General features: G+C 39.4%; 3 protein-coding genes across 3 annotated transcripts in view; 2 read left to right on the top strand and 1 right to left on the bottom strand.

Annotated features, from left to right (window-relative positions):
- Positions 1-9,768, top strand: part of Scgn (secretagogin, EF-hand calcium binding protein) — a 32,749-nt gene extending 22,981 nt beyond the window's left edge. Inside the window, exons 7-11 of the mRNA XM_048347366.1 lie at positions 2-57; positions 1,445-1,490; positions 1,739-1,798; positions 2,556-2,624; positions 9,605-9,768. Coding sequence (XP_048203323.1) covers positions 2-57; positions 1,445-1,490; positions 1,739-1,798; positions 2,556-2,624; positions 9,605-9,733 — 360 coding nt within the window. The 3' untranslated portion in view covers positions 9,734-9,768. The remainder of the gene's footprint in view (position 1; positions 58-1,444; positions 1,491-1,738; positions 1,799-2,555; positions 2,625-9,604) is intronic.
- Positions 9,769-16,817: 7,049 nt separating this feature from the next.
- LOC125352955 (histone H2A-beta, sperm) lies at positions 16,818-17,204 on the bottom strand. Its single transcript, XM_048348354.1, has one exon. It carries the CDS (start codon positions 17,202-17,204, stop codon positions 16,818-16,820), a length of 387 nt encoding a protein of 128 aa, XP_048204311.1.
- A 304-nt stretch (positions 17,205-17,508) lies between these two features.
- On the top strand, positions 17,509-17,894 carry LOC125352957 (histone H2B type 1-A). The gene has a single exon (XM_048348355.1). The coding sequence runs from the start codon at positions 17,509-17,511 to the stop codon at positions 17,890-17,892; it is 384 nt and encodes a 127-aa protein (XP_048204312.1). The 3' UTR covers positions 17,893-17,894.
- Positions 17,895-18,859: the final 965 nt, after the last annotated feature.

Raw genomic sequence — 18,859 nt, 5'->3', positions numbered from 1 at the left:
GATGAAGATTTTTGACAAAAATAAAGATGGTCGGTTGGATCTGAATGACTTGGCAAGGTGAGTATCATGGAAATGATGTCAAAGATTCAGAAAAAGAGTGTGATGGCAACATATATCCCTTTTGAATTCAGAGATGGAGTCCTATGTGGAGTCCAAAAGATTAGCTGTGTTTTACCAAATAAATTTCAGTGGTGTTGAATCTTTAGTAGGTAATAGGTTCCTTTGTAAAGATGCTGAAAGTCTTTCTCCCTTAAATTGAGAAGGGACAAAACTTTTATAATGTGAAAAGCCAGGTATAACTATGGCAGGATTAAGTTTCCATATAGTTAATACTATTGATGTCGATTTTGGAGATTAAACTCTCCAGAAAACTTTGGAGTAGAGGAAGGGGTAGAAAACAAAACAGATTTAAACCATAGAAACATGTCTTGTCAAGGTTTGGCCACTCCAAACAGCAAGCAATTGTTGACCAGATATGGAGTAGAAATTGCTGGATGTAAAACCCATGGATAAAACCTTACCTGTTTGGGGGGAGCAGCTGTAATTGTTGATGCCTCAGGATCAGGCTGGTAGTAATTATAAGATAGACAGTGATAGAAGGCAATAGTGAAAGGCTTCCAGCAAGCAGCTAGGCGAGAATTCCAGGGTCTGAGATAAGCACAATGACAAAGGATTAATATGACCAGGTCACAAGTAGATATCAGCTTCATTGCTTAGCAGATCTTACCTCCACAAGCTATCATTTGTTGATAGCTACTTATGCCAGGTTTTGAAAGATATTTGGAAAGGGGGACACACCAGGAAGAATAATTTCTCCACAGTGATGACTGTGGCATTGACTAACTTACTGTGGGATTAGCTAATCCAGGACATTCATTCTGATTTCAGCTACTTTGATGATATAGGGTCACTGTGAGACAAGCCAAGAGGGGCACATATGTCCCCCCCCAGGCCTAGGTGGGAAGGAATCTCAGCCTCATAGTCTTGCCTTAGTTCACTAGGTTCCCTGGACCAACTGAAGCAGAGTTCCTCTTATGTAGCACTCAGAGAGCTTTGGAAGAGTCATTCTTAGGAAGAATATAATTGTGCAAAAGAGTCATTGGAAATAAGACAATCTAGGTGAAAATAAGGGCTTTAAATCTCATTTCTCACGTGACCAGTGTTTGTCTCTTCTGGACCTTTTATATAAATGGAACCATGCAATAAGTGCCTTTTGTGTCTAGCCATTTCACTGAGCATAATGTCAATCATGTTGTAGCATGATCCATATTTTATTTCTGTTTATCACTGAATAATATTCCATTGTATCTATTTTGATTTATTCATCAGCTGATATTTTGGGGTATATTGAATAATACTACTTATGAATATATCTATGCAAGTTTTGGTGGGAATATAATAGATTATCATGTGAATTTTGTTTTTATTTCATTTCCCCATTTAGAATTCTGGCTCTTCAGGAAAACTTCCTTCTCCAATTTAAAATGGATGTAAGTAGCAAAATTTCTATAGATGGGTCTATGCCATTTTTTATGGATTTAGGAAGTAGAAGAGAAAGGAAGGCATCAATTTGTCTTTCTTTTAATTTATTTAGAAACTAAAATGGCTGAGAGTGGAATCAAAGGATCTTAGTGATTACTAACTCACTTATTTCTAACACTTGCTCAAGAACCTGGAAGGACTATACAGTTACAGTTTCTGTATTGCTGGATTGACGTAATATTTTCTTCATACATAGGCTTGTTCTACTGAAGAAAGGAAGAGGGACTTTGAAAAAATCTTTGCCCACTATGATGTTGTAAGTGTGCCTCTTGGTAGCTGTTCTTAGATAGGAAACTTCCTTAGCGCTATGTGTGATCCTCCTACACACAGGCTCCCAACTTACATGATGGGTACCACATGTGTTTTTGGTTGGCATTCTCTTTTCTTTTATCTTTTTTTTTTACTCTTTTCTGAGAAGTAAAACTGAGCAAAGGAGTAATTATAATCAAAACAGGAATAAAATCACAATATAGTCTTTCCTTCTTGTAACCAGAATAAGAAAAAGTATCTCCCTATAGGACTAATGCCAAATTAATGATATCTTGCCCCAAAACAAACAAAACAAAAGTCTTTTTATCTGACCCAAAGAAATAGAAGCAGTCTCCTAAGTGCACTATAAAAATAATTTTACTTGGAGGAACAATTATATTAAAAAAAAAGGAATTTTTAAAATTCCTGTAGGACATTCATATTCACAAGAAACATCAATTAGGATATGCCATTTCTAAATTGGCTGGCTGTTATAAAAGCCCATTGACTGGTCTATGTAGCTAATTTATTATTTAGCTTTCTGATTTAACAAAGTAAAATTTGAGTCATTGGATTTTCTCCTTTCTTACTTTCTTTTTCTTTTTCTTTCTTTCTTTCTTTCTTTCTTTCTTTCTTTCTTTCTTTCTTTCTTTCTCTCTCTTTCTCTCTCGCTCCCTCCTTTCCTTCCTTCCTCTCTCCCTCTCTCTTTCTCTCTTCTTTCTTTCTCTCTCCCTTTCTCTCTCTCTTTTTCTTTCACCTTACAGAGTAAAACTGGAGCCCTGGAAGGCCCAGAAGTGGATGGATTTGTCAAAGACATGATGGAACTTGTTCAGGTGATTTTTATGATGCTCAGATTGTTCTTATCATGGAGTAAGATTTCTATTTTGACTGATTCCATGTTTATTTGTGGGAATTAAGTTGAAGTTTAATGTCAGCAGTAAACATCAAGAGATGTGGTCTGTTTAATAGACTTTGAGGTTCTGTGAAACCCAAGAAATCTCTCATTTTCTTAAAATTGTCTTAGCTTACATTACATGCAATCATTATAGAAGTATCTTTTGCCATCATTCCAAGGTCATTTATTTCACAAAATAGTGTGTTACCACTGTATATATTAGTGTTTTGTTTGTTATGCTACTTGGATTTGAACTTAAGGCCTTATACCTACAGGATAAGTGCATTTTTCTTATGCTTCTACGATTTGAACTTAGAGACTTATGCTTACAAGACAAGTGCTCTACCACTGAAGCCATGTCCCTAGATTCCTTTTCTAGCTTTCAGTTATTTTTCAGGGTCTATGCTTTTTGCCTGGGGTGCCTCAGACCATGATCTTCCTATCTCCACTTCTCAAATTGTTGAAATTATAGGCCTGAGCCACTGTGGCAAGTTTATTGTTTTACCTTCTGATTGCAGAAAATTCTTTTTAATTCTCTGGATTTGATAAGTAAAAGAACTAAAAATTTTTCTTTGGGTCTGGCTCACTTCACTTAGTATACTTTTTTCCTAGTCCTTCCATTTCCTTACAAATGGGGCAATGTCATTCTTTCTGATAGAGGCATAAAATTCCATTGTGTACCACATTTTCCTGATTCATTCGTCTACTGAGGGGCATCTGGGTTGGTTCCATATTCTAGCTATGACAAATTGTGCTATGATGAACATTGTTGTGCTGGTGGCTTTAGTGTGTATCTTGTTTGTGGTCTTTTGGGTAGATGCCCAAAAGTGGGGATGTTGGGTCCTAGGGGAGCTCTATGTTTAGCCTTCTGAGGAATCTCCATACTGCTTGCCAGAGTGGCTGAACCAGTTTACCTTCCCACCAACAATGAAGTAGGGTTCCCTTTTGGCCACATCCCCTCCAACATATATCATTGTTAGTTTTCTTAATATAGGACATTCTTACTGGGGTGAGATGGAATCTCAATGTTGTTTTGATTTGCATTTCTTTTATGGCCAGTGATGTAGAGCACTTTTTCATATGTCTCTTGGCCATTCTTATTTCCTCATCAGAGAAGTCTCTTTTTAAGTCTTTAGCCCACTTGTCGAGGGGGCTATTGGTTCTTTGCAGTTGTGAGCCAGACTCAAAGAAACATGGACTCTATGGTCTCCCTCATAGGGAATAATTAGCATAAGTTTAGGCTAGTCACAGCAGAGGATCACAAGAGCCCAATAGCTATACACTTATTAACACAAAAGATGATGCTAAGTGAAATGAACTCCATGTTATGGAAGCGACTGTTCTGTTGTAATTACTTTCAACATGCCATGTGAAACCGTAGCTTCTATTGTTGATGATCCTCTTGTATCCCCTTCCTGTGGTTGTACCTGCACTATCTCTGTATCTTATCTGAGTACATTGGAAACGTGCATACTGGTAATAGGACTAGGAAACTGAAAGGGAATACCAAAATCGAGAAACAAAGGGTAAAAAGACAAACGACTACAAAAGCAATACTTGCAAAACTGTTTGGGGTAAATCAACTGAACAACTCATGGGAGGGGAGGGAGAAGGTGAGAGGGGAGGGGGGAATGAGGGAGGAGGTAACAAACAGTACAAGAAATATATCCAATGCCTAACATATGAAACTGTAACCTCTCTGTACATCAGTTTGAAAATAAAAAAGGACTAAAATTTTAATTTCATATAACAGTTCTTCTAGTTAGAATTCTAGAATTTTCACCAATGGGTTTCTCTAACATCTAGCCTAAGAAGGGATATCTATATTAAGACAGTGTTTTGGCTCAGATTGATATGAATGAGGCTATGTTTATATGATGTAAATGTAAGTTATAAATTTTATATAGGCTTGACAATATTTTTAAAAGGTCCTTTGAGGTCTTGCTGCATAATCTAGTTAAGCAGATAATTTCCAAGTCTTTCTTTTCTGTGGGATTCAATGATTGTGTCCTAGATGGTCCAGACAGTAACAAACAGAGTAGCAATTAATAACTGTTTCCGGAGTTTCTAAATTCCTTGTAAATCTGATTGAAGCTATGGAGCTTTGTAGTAGAAAAATGTCCAGATATCAATTTTTGAACAAATCTTCAAGAAATTCATATCGTGTTATTGAGCAGGCACAAAAATTCTTACTGATGTCCAATCAGGATGACTGATACATCTAAAACTCCTAATTGGTTCCTGACTTTCCTTTTCTCCTTTGGCTGTTGCTCCTGTTGTATATATATAATAGGCATTCACATAAAAGAATTATTGATGTATGTTTGTGTGGTGTTTTCCTTTGCATTGATTGCCAAGGAAAACCCCATTTTGTTCAATATCCATTTAATGCCAGAATGACTTCTGTAATGAAAAGCAAGCAATTATCTCTGGGACATTAGTGTTGTATGGAAGGAATTGCCAAAATGGAATTTTAATTTGCTCTGATGGAGTGAATTGGAGGGTGAGCCTGTTTGGGGTGAGGTTTCTGGTCTCCTGTATGCAGGAGAGCTGATGCTGGTGATTTCTTCAGTGTAGACCTAGGCAGTGAGCTTGGCCTCCTTCCTCTCCCATGGACATATAGCTTAGCCACAAGTGTGCACACCCGACCAGAGTGAGGAATTTGTCATTAGCCAGATATAGCTTTCCATCTTTTTCTTATTTCTTGGATGCATTGAACTTGAAATGGCATTTTTCAGAGGGACCGTCATGGTGGCAATGTCTGATCCTGTTTTTCTTATATCAGCTAAGTTTTTGTTCTTTTCTTCTTTTCCTTTTCTGTTAAAAGAATGGATTTGAAGCTTTTTTTCTGCAGAGGATACAATGTGATAGTACTTTGGAGTCTGACAGATCTGAGCTTTAATTCTGGCTCAGCCCTTTATTATTACCTACATGTCTATGGACAAGATACTGGACTTCTCTTACAGCTAATTCCATCAGGTGCACACAATACTATCTGTTTCCTAAGGTTGTGTGGTTACTAAGGATAACATAGATAGTTGTCATAGTGTCAATTTTTGAATGCAGTAGTGTTTATTATAATATTTGGTTAAAGCACCTATACAATTTAGAGCACATTCCCAAGCTTGAGGTAGCTCATATTTGCATTTCACAAAAGGAATTTCACAAAAGGAATCAACAGCTCAATGTGTGACCATACCATACTAATGGACAATCATGCCTGTAATACTAATACCAAGCAAGACCTGCCAAAGAGATTCTAGAAGATAGGTTTGGGTGTGTTCTGTGGCAATGAACTTACCATAGTATTAAAATGTTTTTTATGATTTTCTATATTGTTGAAAAATTTTGAAAAGCAAAGAAAGTAAAAGCTAAGATGCTAAAGGAATTAGGCCAAGAAATTCAGATTCCAAGCTGATCACTTTGAATTCCAAACCTGGTACTACTGGCTGACAATGTGATCTTGGGTAAGTCATTTAGCATCTCCAAACCTCAGTTTCCTCATCTAGAAGATGAGAAATATTGTCATAGGTCCTACCTCCATTAAGTTGTCATTAAGATTATAGGAGAAAATTTGCATACTATTCTACTATTTAACCATAATAAAAAGTCATGCGGTTATATATTACATAAAGAATTTATCTGAAAGCAAATAGATCTTTTATAACTCTATTTAGTATACTTTTTATTGTTTCTATGTGATTTTTAAAAGAAAGAGATATTCCAGATATTTATACACAGCATAGTTTTTGGCAGATTCACTCTTTAAAGTCATCAGTTTTTGCCGGGCATTGTGGCTCATGGCTATATTCCCAGTTCTCAGGAGGCTGAGACAGGAAGATTAAGAGTTTGAGAGGAGCCCGGGCTATCTCATGAAACTTTGCCTCAAGAACAAAAATAAAACAAACAATATGAAAACAATAACAAAAAAGCCATCTTTTTTGACTCTGGATAATCTAAATAGTTTGCGATGATTCTGCCTTTCAGTTGTCTCTGAGTTTGGTCATAGTTGTCAATAGAAATAAAATCAAAACCAGAAACTCGTAGACAGGGCATTATTTTTTAGAGGAAAAAAAATAAAAAGAGGACCATCTAGACCATCCACAAAGATTCGTTGGAAGCAGGGGTCAGTCATGCCCTTTGATGGGCTCACGTCACATCCATGGGATGTCTGATGTCCCCACCACTTGTACCCTCACCTCATTTTCTTTGGGGCTGCTAAGGAAGCAAAGAAACACTTCTTCTCCCGGTAAGCATTAGCCAATCAAAGACGGAACTAGACTGTAGTTAGTAACACAAAACAAGTTATGGAGGCTCGCAGATGATTTGTTGAATTTAGACGTATGTGCTTAGTAGCTGGGTGCCAGTGGCTTGCACCTGTAATTTTAGCTACTTAGGTGGCTGAGTTCAAAGCCAGTTCAAAGCCAGCCCAGGCAGGAAAATCTGTGAGACTCTTATTTCCACTAAATTATCAGGGACAGTAGCTAATCCCTGAGTTCAAAGACTAGTATTGGCACCAAAAACAAAAAAAGAAAGGATGTGCATAGTAACCAGGTATTGGTTATTGTTATTCTCCTAAGCCAGACAATCGAGGGTATCTTTCCTAGTTTTTATTGAATCTTTTCTTATTTTTCAAAGTCTGCATAATTCCAGCAACTAAGGAGATGGAGATCTCTTGCTCACAAACAAGCCTAGCATGAATCACATGCCTATGGTCCCAGCTAGGAGGCAAGACAGCAGTCCAAGACTAGCCTGGGCAAAGTGACAGACCCTATCTAAGACTTTAAAAAATGGCTGGAGGTGTGGCTCAAGTGGTAGAGCTATTGCCTAGCAAGTGTGAGGCCCTGGGTTTAAACCCCAGTAGCAAGGGGGAGAATTTATCATGTAATTTTAAGGATGCAGTCAAGGGATAGCCACTAACAGAATCTGATAAACAGGCTGTCCTGTGATGTTTTTAAATTTTTATTTGAGCCAGTGGCTCACACCTAAAATCCTAGCTATTTAGGAGTCTGAGATCTGAAGACCATAGTACAAAGCTAGCCCAGGCAGAAAAGTCCCTGTGAGACTCTTATCTCCAATTAACCACCCCAAACTTGAAGTGGTGCTATGGCTCAAAGTGGTAGAGGGCTACCCTTGAACAAAAGTGCTCAGGGACAATGCCCAGGCCCTGAATTCAAGCCTCATGATTGACCAAAAAGAAATAAAAAAGCTATAGGAAAAGAAAACAAACTGACATTTGGACCAGGGCATACATAGAGTCAGCAAGGAGCTGCCTCAGTTTCTAAGAGTACAGTCCCAAGTTAATTTTCCAAAGGTCTGTAGTAATAAATAATCCAGAAGTAAATGTACTTTTTTTTCTTTTGTTGATCCTTGGTTGATGATGTTTGGCTTTAGAGTAACAAGATTATTTAGTCATTACAATATCCTATTCTCTCACTTTTAAAAACTAGTACCCAAGTCTGTCCTCTACTAGCCTGCTGAGAGTTTTCCAAGGACACATAATTTCTCTTATTTTTCACATTATTGAGATATTACTTGGATGCAGAAGGCTACAAATGATTAAAACAATCATTTGATATGTGTGGAGATAAGTACAGGCTCCTGAAGCCATCAGCACAATTGATACCTTTTCCACCACCAGCAAACTTTCTGCAGGATCCACACTTTTTGTTTCTGGTTCTGGTTCTGGTTTTGTGTTTTGTTTTCCCTTTTGTGGTAGCAGTACTCAACATAATCTCTGCCCTACTGGCAAATTGTAAGAATCAATGTAGCAATGTTAATCACAGGTGGATTATAATTTTACAGTGCTTCTCCCATTCCCCCAGCTCCTTGGGTGGTGTTGGGGTTTGAACACAGGGCCACACACTGGATAGGCTGGTGCATCACCTTCTGCACTGTTATTCATTTGTTATTTTTAGGACAATGTTTCCCTTCTTGACCAAGCTCATACCTGAACACAATCCACCTACTTAGACTTCCTATTACTGTTGGGATGACAAGCAGGAGCCACCGCATCCAGCTTCCCTCTGTGGATCTGGATCTCAGAGATGCTCTCATTCTCAGCTTCCCACATAGCTTAGGAAGTCACACATGTGTTGCTGGGCTGGCTTTGAACTGGATTTGAATTCAGACTCCGAAGTAGCTAAAATTACAGGTGCAAGCCACTGGCACCCAGCTACTATGCACAACGGTGGGCCCTGAATGTAGTAGGATTCATTATATCATTGTTTCCTAGGCCAAGTCCAGCAAATACAAAGACTGAGGGAATGGCTTAAGTAGTACATTGCTTGCCTGGCATGCAGGAACTCTTGGCTCGATCCCTAGTATCACACTCCATCCTCCTAATGCTGAAAACAAAACACCGTACTTTGCAATTGTACAATAAACAAATAAGGCCCCTTCTAACTGAAGCTTCAAAGTGAGACTGGCTGTTTTCAAGTCTTCCAAGCCACATTTTCTTGGACCAAACTTACACCTGTTTCATACTGATACCCAAGTAACAAAGCTGTCCAGTGACAGAGAGGCAGTATAATCATTCAGCATACCTTTGGTAGGGGAGTAACGTTGACCAGATTGGTCTGGTTCCACCTCCTGATGTCTTCCAAATCAAACTGAAGGCTCTGGTATTTCCTCTTCCACGGTCTGGCTCCATTTCTGCTGCTCTCCATCCTCCATCCCCTTCAAAGTCTTCTATCAAGGACAGATTTGGTGTCAGTCATTGTCCCTGTTGGAAAGTGTAAATTAATGTGTCTGAATGTAGTTCTCCAGGTACAGAATGGAAAGTTTTGCTCCCCCGTTGAAGACTGTTTAAAGATCTCTTTGGAAAGCAGAAACGCCAGAATCCAACTAGATGCTAGAGGGTGGCCCATCCCCTGGCTTGAGTACTGACATGTTCCTTTTGTTGTCCTCTGTCCTCAGCCCAGCATCAGCGGAGTGGACCTTGATAAGTTCCGGGAGATTCTCCTGCGTCACTGCGATGTGAACAAGGATGGAAAAATTCAGAAGTCAGAGCTGGCTTTATGTCTTGGGCTGAAAATCAACCCCTGATTCTTTTGCGGCTTTGCCTTGTCCTCTGATTGTGTTTCTGTTCGCTGTGAGAATTTTATCTGTGCTTTGCTACTGGGGACTCAGTGGCTATTCTTAGGCAAGGGGAGGGACTCTGAGGCACTTCTTCCAATGGCCAGGCAATCCTACTCCCCTGCAAGCTCCCCACCCCATAAAGATTGTGTGTTATTTCCCCTTGACCTGGAGCTTGTTTGCCCTCTCTCCAAAGGTTCAGCTAACCTGTTAGATCTCCATCATTTTGTGCTCATCTTGTGGGCTTCCTGCTGAGTCAGAGTGGTATGTGGCATAGGTAACAGTACTGTCATTTCTACAAATAGGTTTTCATGTGGAAATAAATATGCAATTGAGTGAGAATAAAGATGTACTGGTAGTTTCTTTGGTGTCATAACCTTCAAAAAGATTTCCCTGGTAGTGACAAATGAAAATACTTATCTAACTGCTGGGTGGGGCATGTTGGGAGGGAGAGGGACCTCCCAGGTGGTCAAAGTAGAAATTACTAATGGCAAAAACTAGCATAAGGGCTTAGGGGCATAGGCACAGGAGAAGATCTCCTGGCTGTTCACAAAGCAACCTACATAGCCTGTTTATATGCCTAGAAAGAGGTTGTGATAAAAATAGCTGCATCAATCAGGAAGTCCCATTATGCAAATGAAGGATTCTGTTTATACCAATCAGGCCTCTTCCTTCTTACCAGTTATGGTGGTCCCTTATGCTAATGAAGGATTGTGTTTGCACCAGTCAGAGGTCTGCTGAGTCACTGGGCCAGGGGAGGGCTGGAAGAGCTCTCTTTCTAGCCTGGCTAGAAGTAGCTGCTGTGCACAAGGTACCTGGTCCAAGCTACTTTCTAAACAGTGTCATCCTTAGCCAGAGTGTGTTTTGGGTTCAAAGCAGTTGGTGCTAACCTAGAGCATCCTGCTTTCAGCAAGGCTGCTTAAGGCTACTAGGGCACTGGAAACAGACTATAAACTATGGATTAGGGAATTAAATCTCCCTAGCCACCAGCATCTCAACACATTTAAAGGAATAAGAAACTTTCAAAAGGTTAACAATGTTCTAATAGCATTTACAAATTTGAACAATGCCCTAGACCCCTAGAAATGAATGAATGAATTGCCTTGTTTCATGTCTGTTCTGCAAATTTCTTAGATGTGTTCTCTTGAAGTTGTTCAATAGTTCCTCATGGGTTAATACATCAACATTCATGCTGACGGTAAGTCCTAAACTCCTACCTTTCATTTCACAATTTGTTCTGCTCATACCCAATTCTTCTTTCTTTAAACTTGGTTCCTGTCCCAAAATTTGAATGAGTAGTACATCTTGCATCTTTCCCATAAGGCCTACATTTAATCCAAGAAATATGGGTGCTAGGCTTTAACCTTGGCCTGCAATAGCAGAAAAGAACTGTCCATCTTGCAGAAGTGCAAACTGAGTTCTGAACAAAGGAGAGCGCTTTGATAAGCGTGTTATTACTTCAGTTTTATGTTACAAAATTTGGGTTTAGAAAAGTAATTAAATGGTTCTAGGTCTTCTAACCAGAAGGTGACAGAGCAAGACACTAATCTAAAAAAAAAATCACTTCTTAGAATGTGTGTTTAGATTTAAATAAACATGGGATATACTACCTTTCTGTCTTGACTAGGGCCATAGGTGAAATTTTTCTTTATGTACTTGTCCAGGAGGCTTGAACTCAGGGGCTAGGCACTTTCTCTAAGCTTTGTTTTGCTAAAAAATAATAACAATAATATTCTACCACTTGAGCCCCATCCAGCTTTTTAGTGGTTAATTGGAATAAGAGTCTCATGGACTTTCCTGCGCAGGCTGGCTTTGAACCAAGATCTTCAAATCTCAGTCTCCTGAGCAGCTAGGATTATAGGCATGAGCCACTAGTGCCCTGGCACTCGGATGAACTTCAACACAAAGCTTGAATCTTTCTTTCCTTTCATCTAGGTGATTACTGTGGTGATTGTGGCCTGAGTAACTAACTCCCAGTTAGGAGCAACTAGGGTAGAGCTAGTGAGGTACTTACTCCAGGAGCAAAATAAGATCATTAAAAGGAAATTCAGTAATCAACAACAAAACTACTTTAATACAGTCCTTGAACAACAAAGCACAAAAACCCACGATGGGCAGAATATCAGCATGCTAAACTAAGCCAAAATCAGGACTGCTAACTTTTGCATCAGCTCCAAAGGGCCTGACTTTGATACTCACTGCCTCATTTGAAAATTAAATTCGTGGAGACAACTTTGTGTCAATTCCCTTGTTGTTTAACAAATGACTAATTTATATGAAAATGACTATAGGAAAGGCAAATGGCCCTGATCTACAATTCCCCTAGGTTTCTTTCTCTTTTTTTTTTGGCCAGTCCTGGGCCTTGGACTCAGGGCCTGAGCACTGTCCCTGGCTTCTTCTTGCTCAAGGCTGGCACTCTGCCACTTGAGCCACAGCGCCACTTCTGGCCATTTTTTTCTGTATATGTGGTGCTGGGGAATCGAACCCAGGGCCTCATGTATATGAGGCAAGCTCTCTTGCCACTAGGCCATATCCCCAGCCCCTCTTTCTCTTTTTTAAAAGCATGCAAACTTAGTGTATGAGAGAATATAGGATAAGAATATTGGAGGTTGGGAGAGTAGTAAATCTTGGAAAAACAGGAGGGCAAGCTGATTCCCCACTTTCAAGTAGGAAAAAAAAAAAAAGGTTTTCCCTTGTCTGGATCAACTTAGAAACTTCTTTGGATCCTAGAACACTGAAATTAGGCCTAGCTTCAGGGCAGGAAAAGAGCATAATTTTCAAGAGAGCTCCATGTGCCATGCCAATTCAAGGCTACCTTTATCTCAAGCTTAGCAATGAAGTGGAAAATGCGCAGACTTAAACTGTACCATCATCATTGTCATCATCATCACCATCACCACCACCACCATGACTACTATTCTTTTTGGTAAAAATATCCCAACATATTCACATGTGCAGCCAGCATTAGTAATGATCATTAAAGAAGTCATGAGTTAAGCTCCATTTTATGTCTTTTCTTCATCTATCGAAATAAGTACAATGCTTAGATATTGAGAGCATAGACATTGAAGGAATGTTTTTCTCCCCTAGATTTTTTTTTAGTACAGATAGTAGAAGAATTGAGTGTGAGAAAGTGTTGTATGCATGGTGGGAAGAGGGGGAGGGAAGAATTGTTTGGAAACCTTTGCTTTGTACATACTTAAAAAAAATAAATCAGTGTCATTCTGAGTCAGCGTTGCTTACTACATGTGCAATTATAGTAATCCACAGGCAAGTATTAATATTGCTAATAATATTGCTTTGCAGAGTGATTATCTAAGAGCCATTCTCAGCTGTTACATGGGAATTATAGCATTTGTGTAACTCCAAATTAAGCCAAAAGTAGAAAGGCAGCATTTGTTAAGTCAAAAAGAGCTGTTGAAGAGAGCAGCCTGCAATTAGATCAAGCTTGCTGTCACCAGGGGGCTGGAAGCCCTAGTACACATGCTTCAGGGTTGAGGATGACCTTTAACAGATGTAGCTTCTCACCATGAAAATCCTTGAGCCTAAAACAGATAAGTGAAGGAAACTTAGTAGCTGTCAGGTTCATCTTTCCATCTTTGCTTTAATAAGCATGTTCTAGGCTGCCAAAGGTCATTAGTGAGATCTCTTAAAGAACCAAAAGAGCCAGTTGCATCTACCATGTTAGACTTGGTTACCCAAGGGGTCATTTTAGCCCAAAATCACACACTGGTACTAGGCCCTTGGACATTTTCTAGTTGTTCCTTTTGCTTTCTTGGACAAAAATCTCCATCTCCACATATTTTGGCCTGGTATTTTTACCTTAACCAGGTATGTAGAGCAGAAACCAGGTCACTCCTAGTACTGAGATCCAGATAGCACAAGGAGTGGGCAGGCTGAGGAGCTAGGCACTCTAATATCCCAGGCTAGAAATATGTCAGTGAACCTCTGTCTCTCCACCCCTATTCTGGCCAACTAGCTGAAGAATAAACTTTATTTTATGGAATTCTAACCTTTCATTATGGGCATACTCAAGTTCACTGAAATCCTAAACAGCTCCTTATTTACTACAAATTTTATATCTGGCATATTTACAACCTACTACAAGACCATATTGGTAGTAATCCTGGAATAAAAAACAATTAAGTAAATGCTTAATTATACGAGCCCTCTGTTCTGATCAGACTGGTCTGAAGTTTTCTTGACCTCATTTGTGCAACCCTTACTCCCCATACATCAAATACTATTTTCAGGAAAGTTCAGAGGCCAACCATTTCAAATGACCATCCTTTATCCAAATTCAAGATTTCTCCTCATCAAGAAAGACAGCTTGTCTATCAAGAAAAGAACATTCATCACTGGATGTGGTGGCTCATGCCTGTCATCCCAGCACCATGGAAGATGAAGGTAGGAGTATCACTGTCTAACATTACTCCTAGGCAAAAAGCATGAGACTTTCCCTGTAAAATAAACTGAAAGCAAAAAGGGGAATGGCTCGAGTGGTAGAGCAAAATTATCCTGGATGAGGACCACTGATCTAGATGGAGAAAATCTCCGGATGAGGACCACTGATTTGGATGAAGAAAAATACAAACTGAATGTGTGCTGTGTGCTAGAAGATTTCGAAGCATTTCATCAATTTGATTTTCACAATGACCCTGCTACCATGAGGCCCAGAGAGATTAAGTGGCTAGCTGGTTCAAAGACATTTAGTTCAAAAAGTAGGAAAGGTGAGTATTAAAACAGGACTGTCCAATTTCTGTGTTCCCAAGAGGCAGAAATAACAATTGACACAAAATATGTCCAAGTCTTTGTAAGTGTTCTATAATTACTATTAATTTAATTACTGTCTGGTTTTATATTTTTGCCAGTACACAAAAAGATTCCAGTCTTAATACATACTTTAAACAACTGACTTCTGCTTTTCTTAGTAAATAATGTATTCATAACTTATCTGTACATATTTTCCAGCAGCATTTCTGAACTGTATTAAAAATTGGATCTATTTTCACATGAAATTCCTCCTGGGCTCCCTCTGGTGTCAGAAATTATTATTATTATTATTTTTACTGCAAAGGAGCTTTTGTGTAACTGCATTTTGAATCAATAAGGAATTTTGTTCTTGATCAAGAAATAGTTTAAAAGATTCAACTGCATTATAAAATTATTTTCAGACTAAAAGTATTCTGTGAAGGGTCTAATTTTATACTGTTTTATAATGGTAAAAAACAACTAATGTGAATTTGTTGTTTAAATTCATTTTTAATAAACCCACTGTGACATTTTGCAAGGTAGAACTGATAAAATCTCTCTATGTCTGTCTCTGTCTCTCTCTCTCTTTCACACACACACATACATTCAGCCTCATTCTGATGAAATGAAATACAAATTAATAATTTGCTCACTAAGATCTTTGCTGTTAATGCACTAATTTCCATGAGGGAAAAATGAAACAAAACACTCATGTTTTGTTCTGTGTATAATCATATGAAAAAGTAACTTCATCATATATAAAAATACCTGTAAATTCTTGCATACTCTTTGACTAAGTCATCCCATTTCTAGGAGGCATAGAAAAGTTAATACTCCAGGAGAATAAAAAGCTATTTTCCTATAGATGTTATAGCAACATTGATCATAATAATGAAATAGTGTTAGCATATTTAGTTAGAAATGAAAGGCTGGTATATTTAACTTAATTAGACTACAAGGACTCTAATATAGTACTGGTTAAGGTGAGCTCTACAATTATACTTTCTGAGCTGAAATGCTACTTGTAATGCTGCAACCAATAAAATTAATCTTTTCATCTGTCAAATAAGTGTAATAGTATTTACCTGTATCAATCTATTTGTGTTACTATAATAAAATACTCAAGTCTATGTGTTATAAAGAGATTTATTTTGGCTTATGCTTCTGGAATAACAATTTTTGATTTCACTGTTTTCACAGATCAATTTGCTATCTTTCAGTAGCTAAAACTTTGAAAATATCATTTCCAGTTTCTAAAAAAAAAACTATGACAGGCCTTTTCACACTTCTTTCTCTTAAGACCCATGTGTAAAGTTCCTTTGAGATGTTTCTGTTTTTGTTTTGGTGTGAGTACTAGGGCTTTAACTCAGGGCCTCTTGGGTGGCTTTTTTACTCAAGGCTGGTGTTCAACCAGTTGAGTCTCACATTCACTTTTTGGCTTTTTGTTAGTTGATCCGAGATAAATCTCTGGGGTTATCTGCCTGGCTTGCTTCAAATTAAATCATGATCTTCAAATCTCAGCCTGTTACATATTGTTTTCTTAAGAAACAATCCTAGTATTACTCTGAATATCAACTATTTACAAATTCTCCCTTACACATATGTTAAATTTTAGCTTACTTCCTCACTTTTGGCTTACTTAAGTACATGTAAAACCTCACCCTACGGACACTACTACATTGGGAAGGAAATTCTGTTGTAGATACACTTCAGACAAATCAATTTGGAGCAATGACAAAACCTGTAAGACTTAAAAGTGAGAGATGTAAGATTAGTCTGTGATTTAATTGATATACCCCTTAATCTATTGAAAATTGAATAGGATTATCGTCACACTACCTCAGAAATGTTCTGTGTTTCAATGCTAGAATAGCAGGAACTAGCTCTTTTCTCTAGAGCACGCCAAAACATGTTAAGAATTGCTGCTGCCAGTTTACGATGTGCCGGTTTCCATAGCCCCCAGTTGGCGGGGAGGGGGCGGAGGTGGGGGATGGGGAATGAGGGTGTGTGGTGGTGGTTGTAGTGATGGTGGTAGTGGTGATGGTGGTAGTCTGTGCATTAGTGCTCAAAACTTTTTCTCCTGGTTGATTCAGCATCCAACAATGCATTAGAAACCAAAACTCAAGAGCACCATAATAAAGTTCAAATGATCTTCTTGATGGCCTACTCCACAGGGTTCACTCGAGTAGATCCTTTATAACTCGTGCACAGCTAGCTTTCTCTGAATCTGTAGGTGGCTCTGAAAAGAGCCGTTTGTGCCGTTTACACCAGGCAAACGGCATATGAAACTTGCTTCTTGATATTATTTGCTCTGAACCTTGTGACCCCTGGTTTTAGGCAACAGCACAGCATGGATGTTAGGCAGGACTCCACCCTGTGGGATTGTCACACCACGCAGAAGCTTGTTGAGCTCTTCATCATTACGGATAGCCAACAGCAAATGACGTGGAGTAATGCGCGTCTTCTTGTTGTCTCGGGCTGCATTGCCGGCTAGCTCCAAGATTTCAGCTGTCAGATACTCCAATACTGCAGCCAGATACACTGGGGCTCCGGCTCCTATGCGGTTGACATAGTTGCCTTGGCGGAGCAGCCGATAGAGGCGGCCCACAGGAAATTGCAAGCCCGCTCTAATAGAGCGGGACAGGGCCTTAGCGCGGGATTTGCCGGTCTGCCTGCTCCGCACACACATAGCTCCAAAAGATGCCCTTAGAGAGCAAGTTATGTAGGTAGGCAATTGACTGCTATGGGTCTATTTATACTCTGACAGCAGGTCGCAAATGGACACTTGATTGGCTGATGATTCTGTGGCCAATCAGAAAGGTTTGACCCAGTGACCTGATTTACATACACGCAAACACGATTGCCCAATCAGATAGTGGATTCCATACGTCATTTGAATACCAAGCCTATAAATACCCGTCTTTCGGGCCTTCGGATCTCCGTTTGGTTGGCGGTTTCGGGAAGTGCAGGCGTTTTACGGCTGTGTACCAACTATGCCAGAGGTATCTTCAAAGGGCGCTACCATCTCTAAGAAGGGCTTCAAGAAAGCTGTCACTAAGACTCAGAAGAAGGAGGGGAAGAAGCGCAAGAGAACCCGAAAAGAAAGCTACTCCATTTATATCTATAAAGTGCTGAAGCAGGTTCATCCTGACACCGGCATCTCATCCAAGGCCATGAGCATCATGAACTCTTTCGTCACCGACATCTTCGAGCGCATCGCGGGCGAGGCGTCTCGCCTGGCGCACTACAACAAGCGCTCGACCATCACGTCGCGGGAGATCCAGACGGCCGTGCGCCTGCTGCTGCCCGGGGAGCTGGCCAAGCACGCCGTGTCCGAGGGCACCAAGGCCGTCACCAAGTACACCAGCTCCAAGTAAATTTGCCAATCCAAGTTCGTTTCTAACCCAAAGGCTCTTTTAAGAGCCACCTACGCTTTCTTATAAAAGAGCCGTGTGCTTATTTGATGCGTACTGATTTTGTTTTGTGTGTGTGTGTGTTCAGGCCCTAAGGCTTGAACTCCAGGCTTCATGATTTTAGCCCTTACTTTCCCCCCATGTCTGGCGTTCTACCACTTGAGGCCACACCTCCAACTCCTTTTAAGTCGTTATTCTTTCGTCCTAAAATTAATGTGATTGGATATAGACTTAAGGATGTTCTTGTAGACTAATTATGAGGTGAATCCAGAAGGGTCTCCAGTGATTTTTTTTCAAAGGGAGATGAGGTTTTGTAGCTCATGAATATGATGTTGAGATAACGGCTAAAAGGACGCAAGTGACCCTTCACTGTGACGGCGTTACAAGCCTATCAAAAAAACAGGTCTGGGGCTTTGTGGCCTGAAGTACTTTGCTTATTTCCAAGTGCTGTGGAAGTGAAACAGCACCAGTCTACTCTCGAAGTGCTGAGGATTGATCCCTAAAACTCAGGTTTCTTGGCCCAATGTCTTTTATATTTTTTGAGAGGATGCTTTATACTAGTTTTGCTGAGATAATGTTGACTTTGGAAATGGGGAGAGTCTAAAGTGCTTCAAATAATCTGGCTTATCACAACTGGCAAACAAGTTCACTGAATCTCCTGTTGACACCTAACATTCCTCAAAAAAACGTTTTATAATAAAATCACTGAGAATGGTGTTGTGTCTTCTATTGCTGGATACACTTAGCTTATTCTCCCAGGGCATTTAAAACAGTATGGACACTGAATTCAACAGACTTAAAAAGAGTATAAACTCCCTGAAAACTTGTTAGATGGATATTTTTATTTGATAACATATTTTTAAAATTCTTTTATAAAAGACTTAGAATGTGCACATATATTTTTCATTAAGACTTTTTTGCATTAAAATGC

Source organism: Perognathus longimembris, chromosome 6 (assembly GCF_023159225.1).
Source record: "Perognathus longimembris pacificus isolate PPM17 chromosome 6, ASM2315922v1, whole genome shotgun sequence".
Taxonomy (NCBI): domain Eukaryota; kingdom Metazoa; phylum Chordata; class Mammalia; order Rodentia; family Heteromyidae; genus Perognathus; species Perognathus longimembris.
The sequence above is the reverse complement of the archived record's forward strand: the minus strand, read 5'-3'. Positions and strand labels throughout refer to the sequence as shown.

Excerpts from the sequence above, each read along its gene's own strand:
- LOC125352957 (XM_048348355.1), top strand. The coding sequence starts at position 17,509 with ATGCCAGAGGTATCTTCAAAGGGCGCTACCATCTCTAAGAAGGGCTTC.
- LOC125352955 (XM_048348354.1), bottom strand. The coding sequence starts at position 17,204 with ATGTGTGTGCGGAGCAGGCAGACCGGCAAATCCCGCGCTAAGGCCCTG.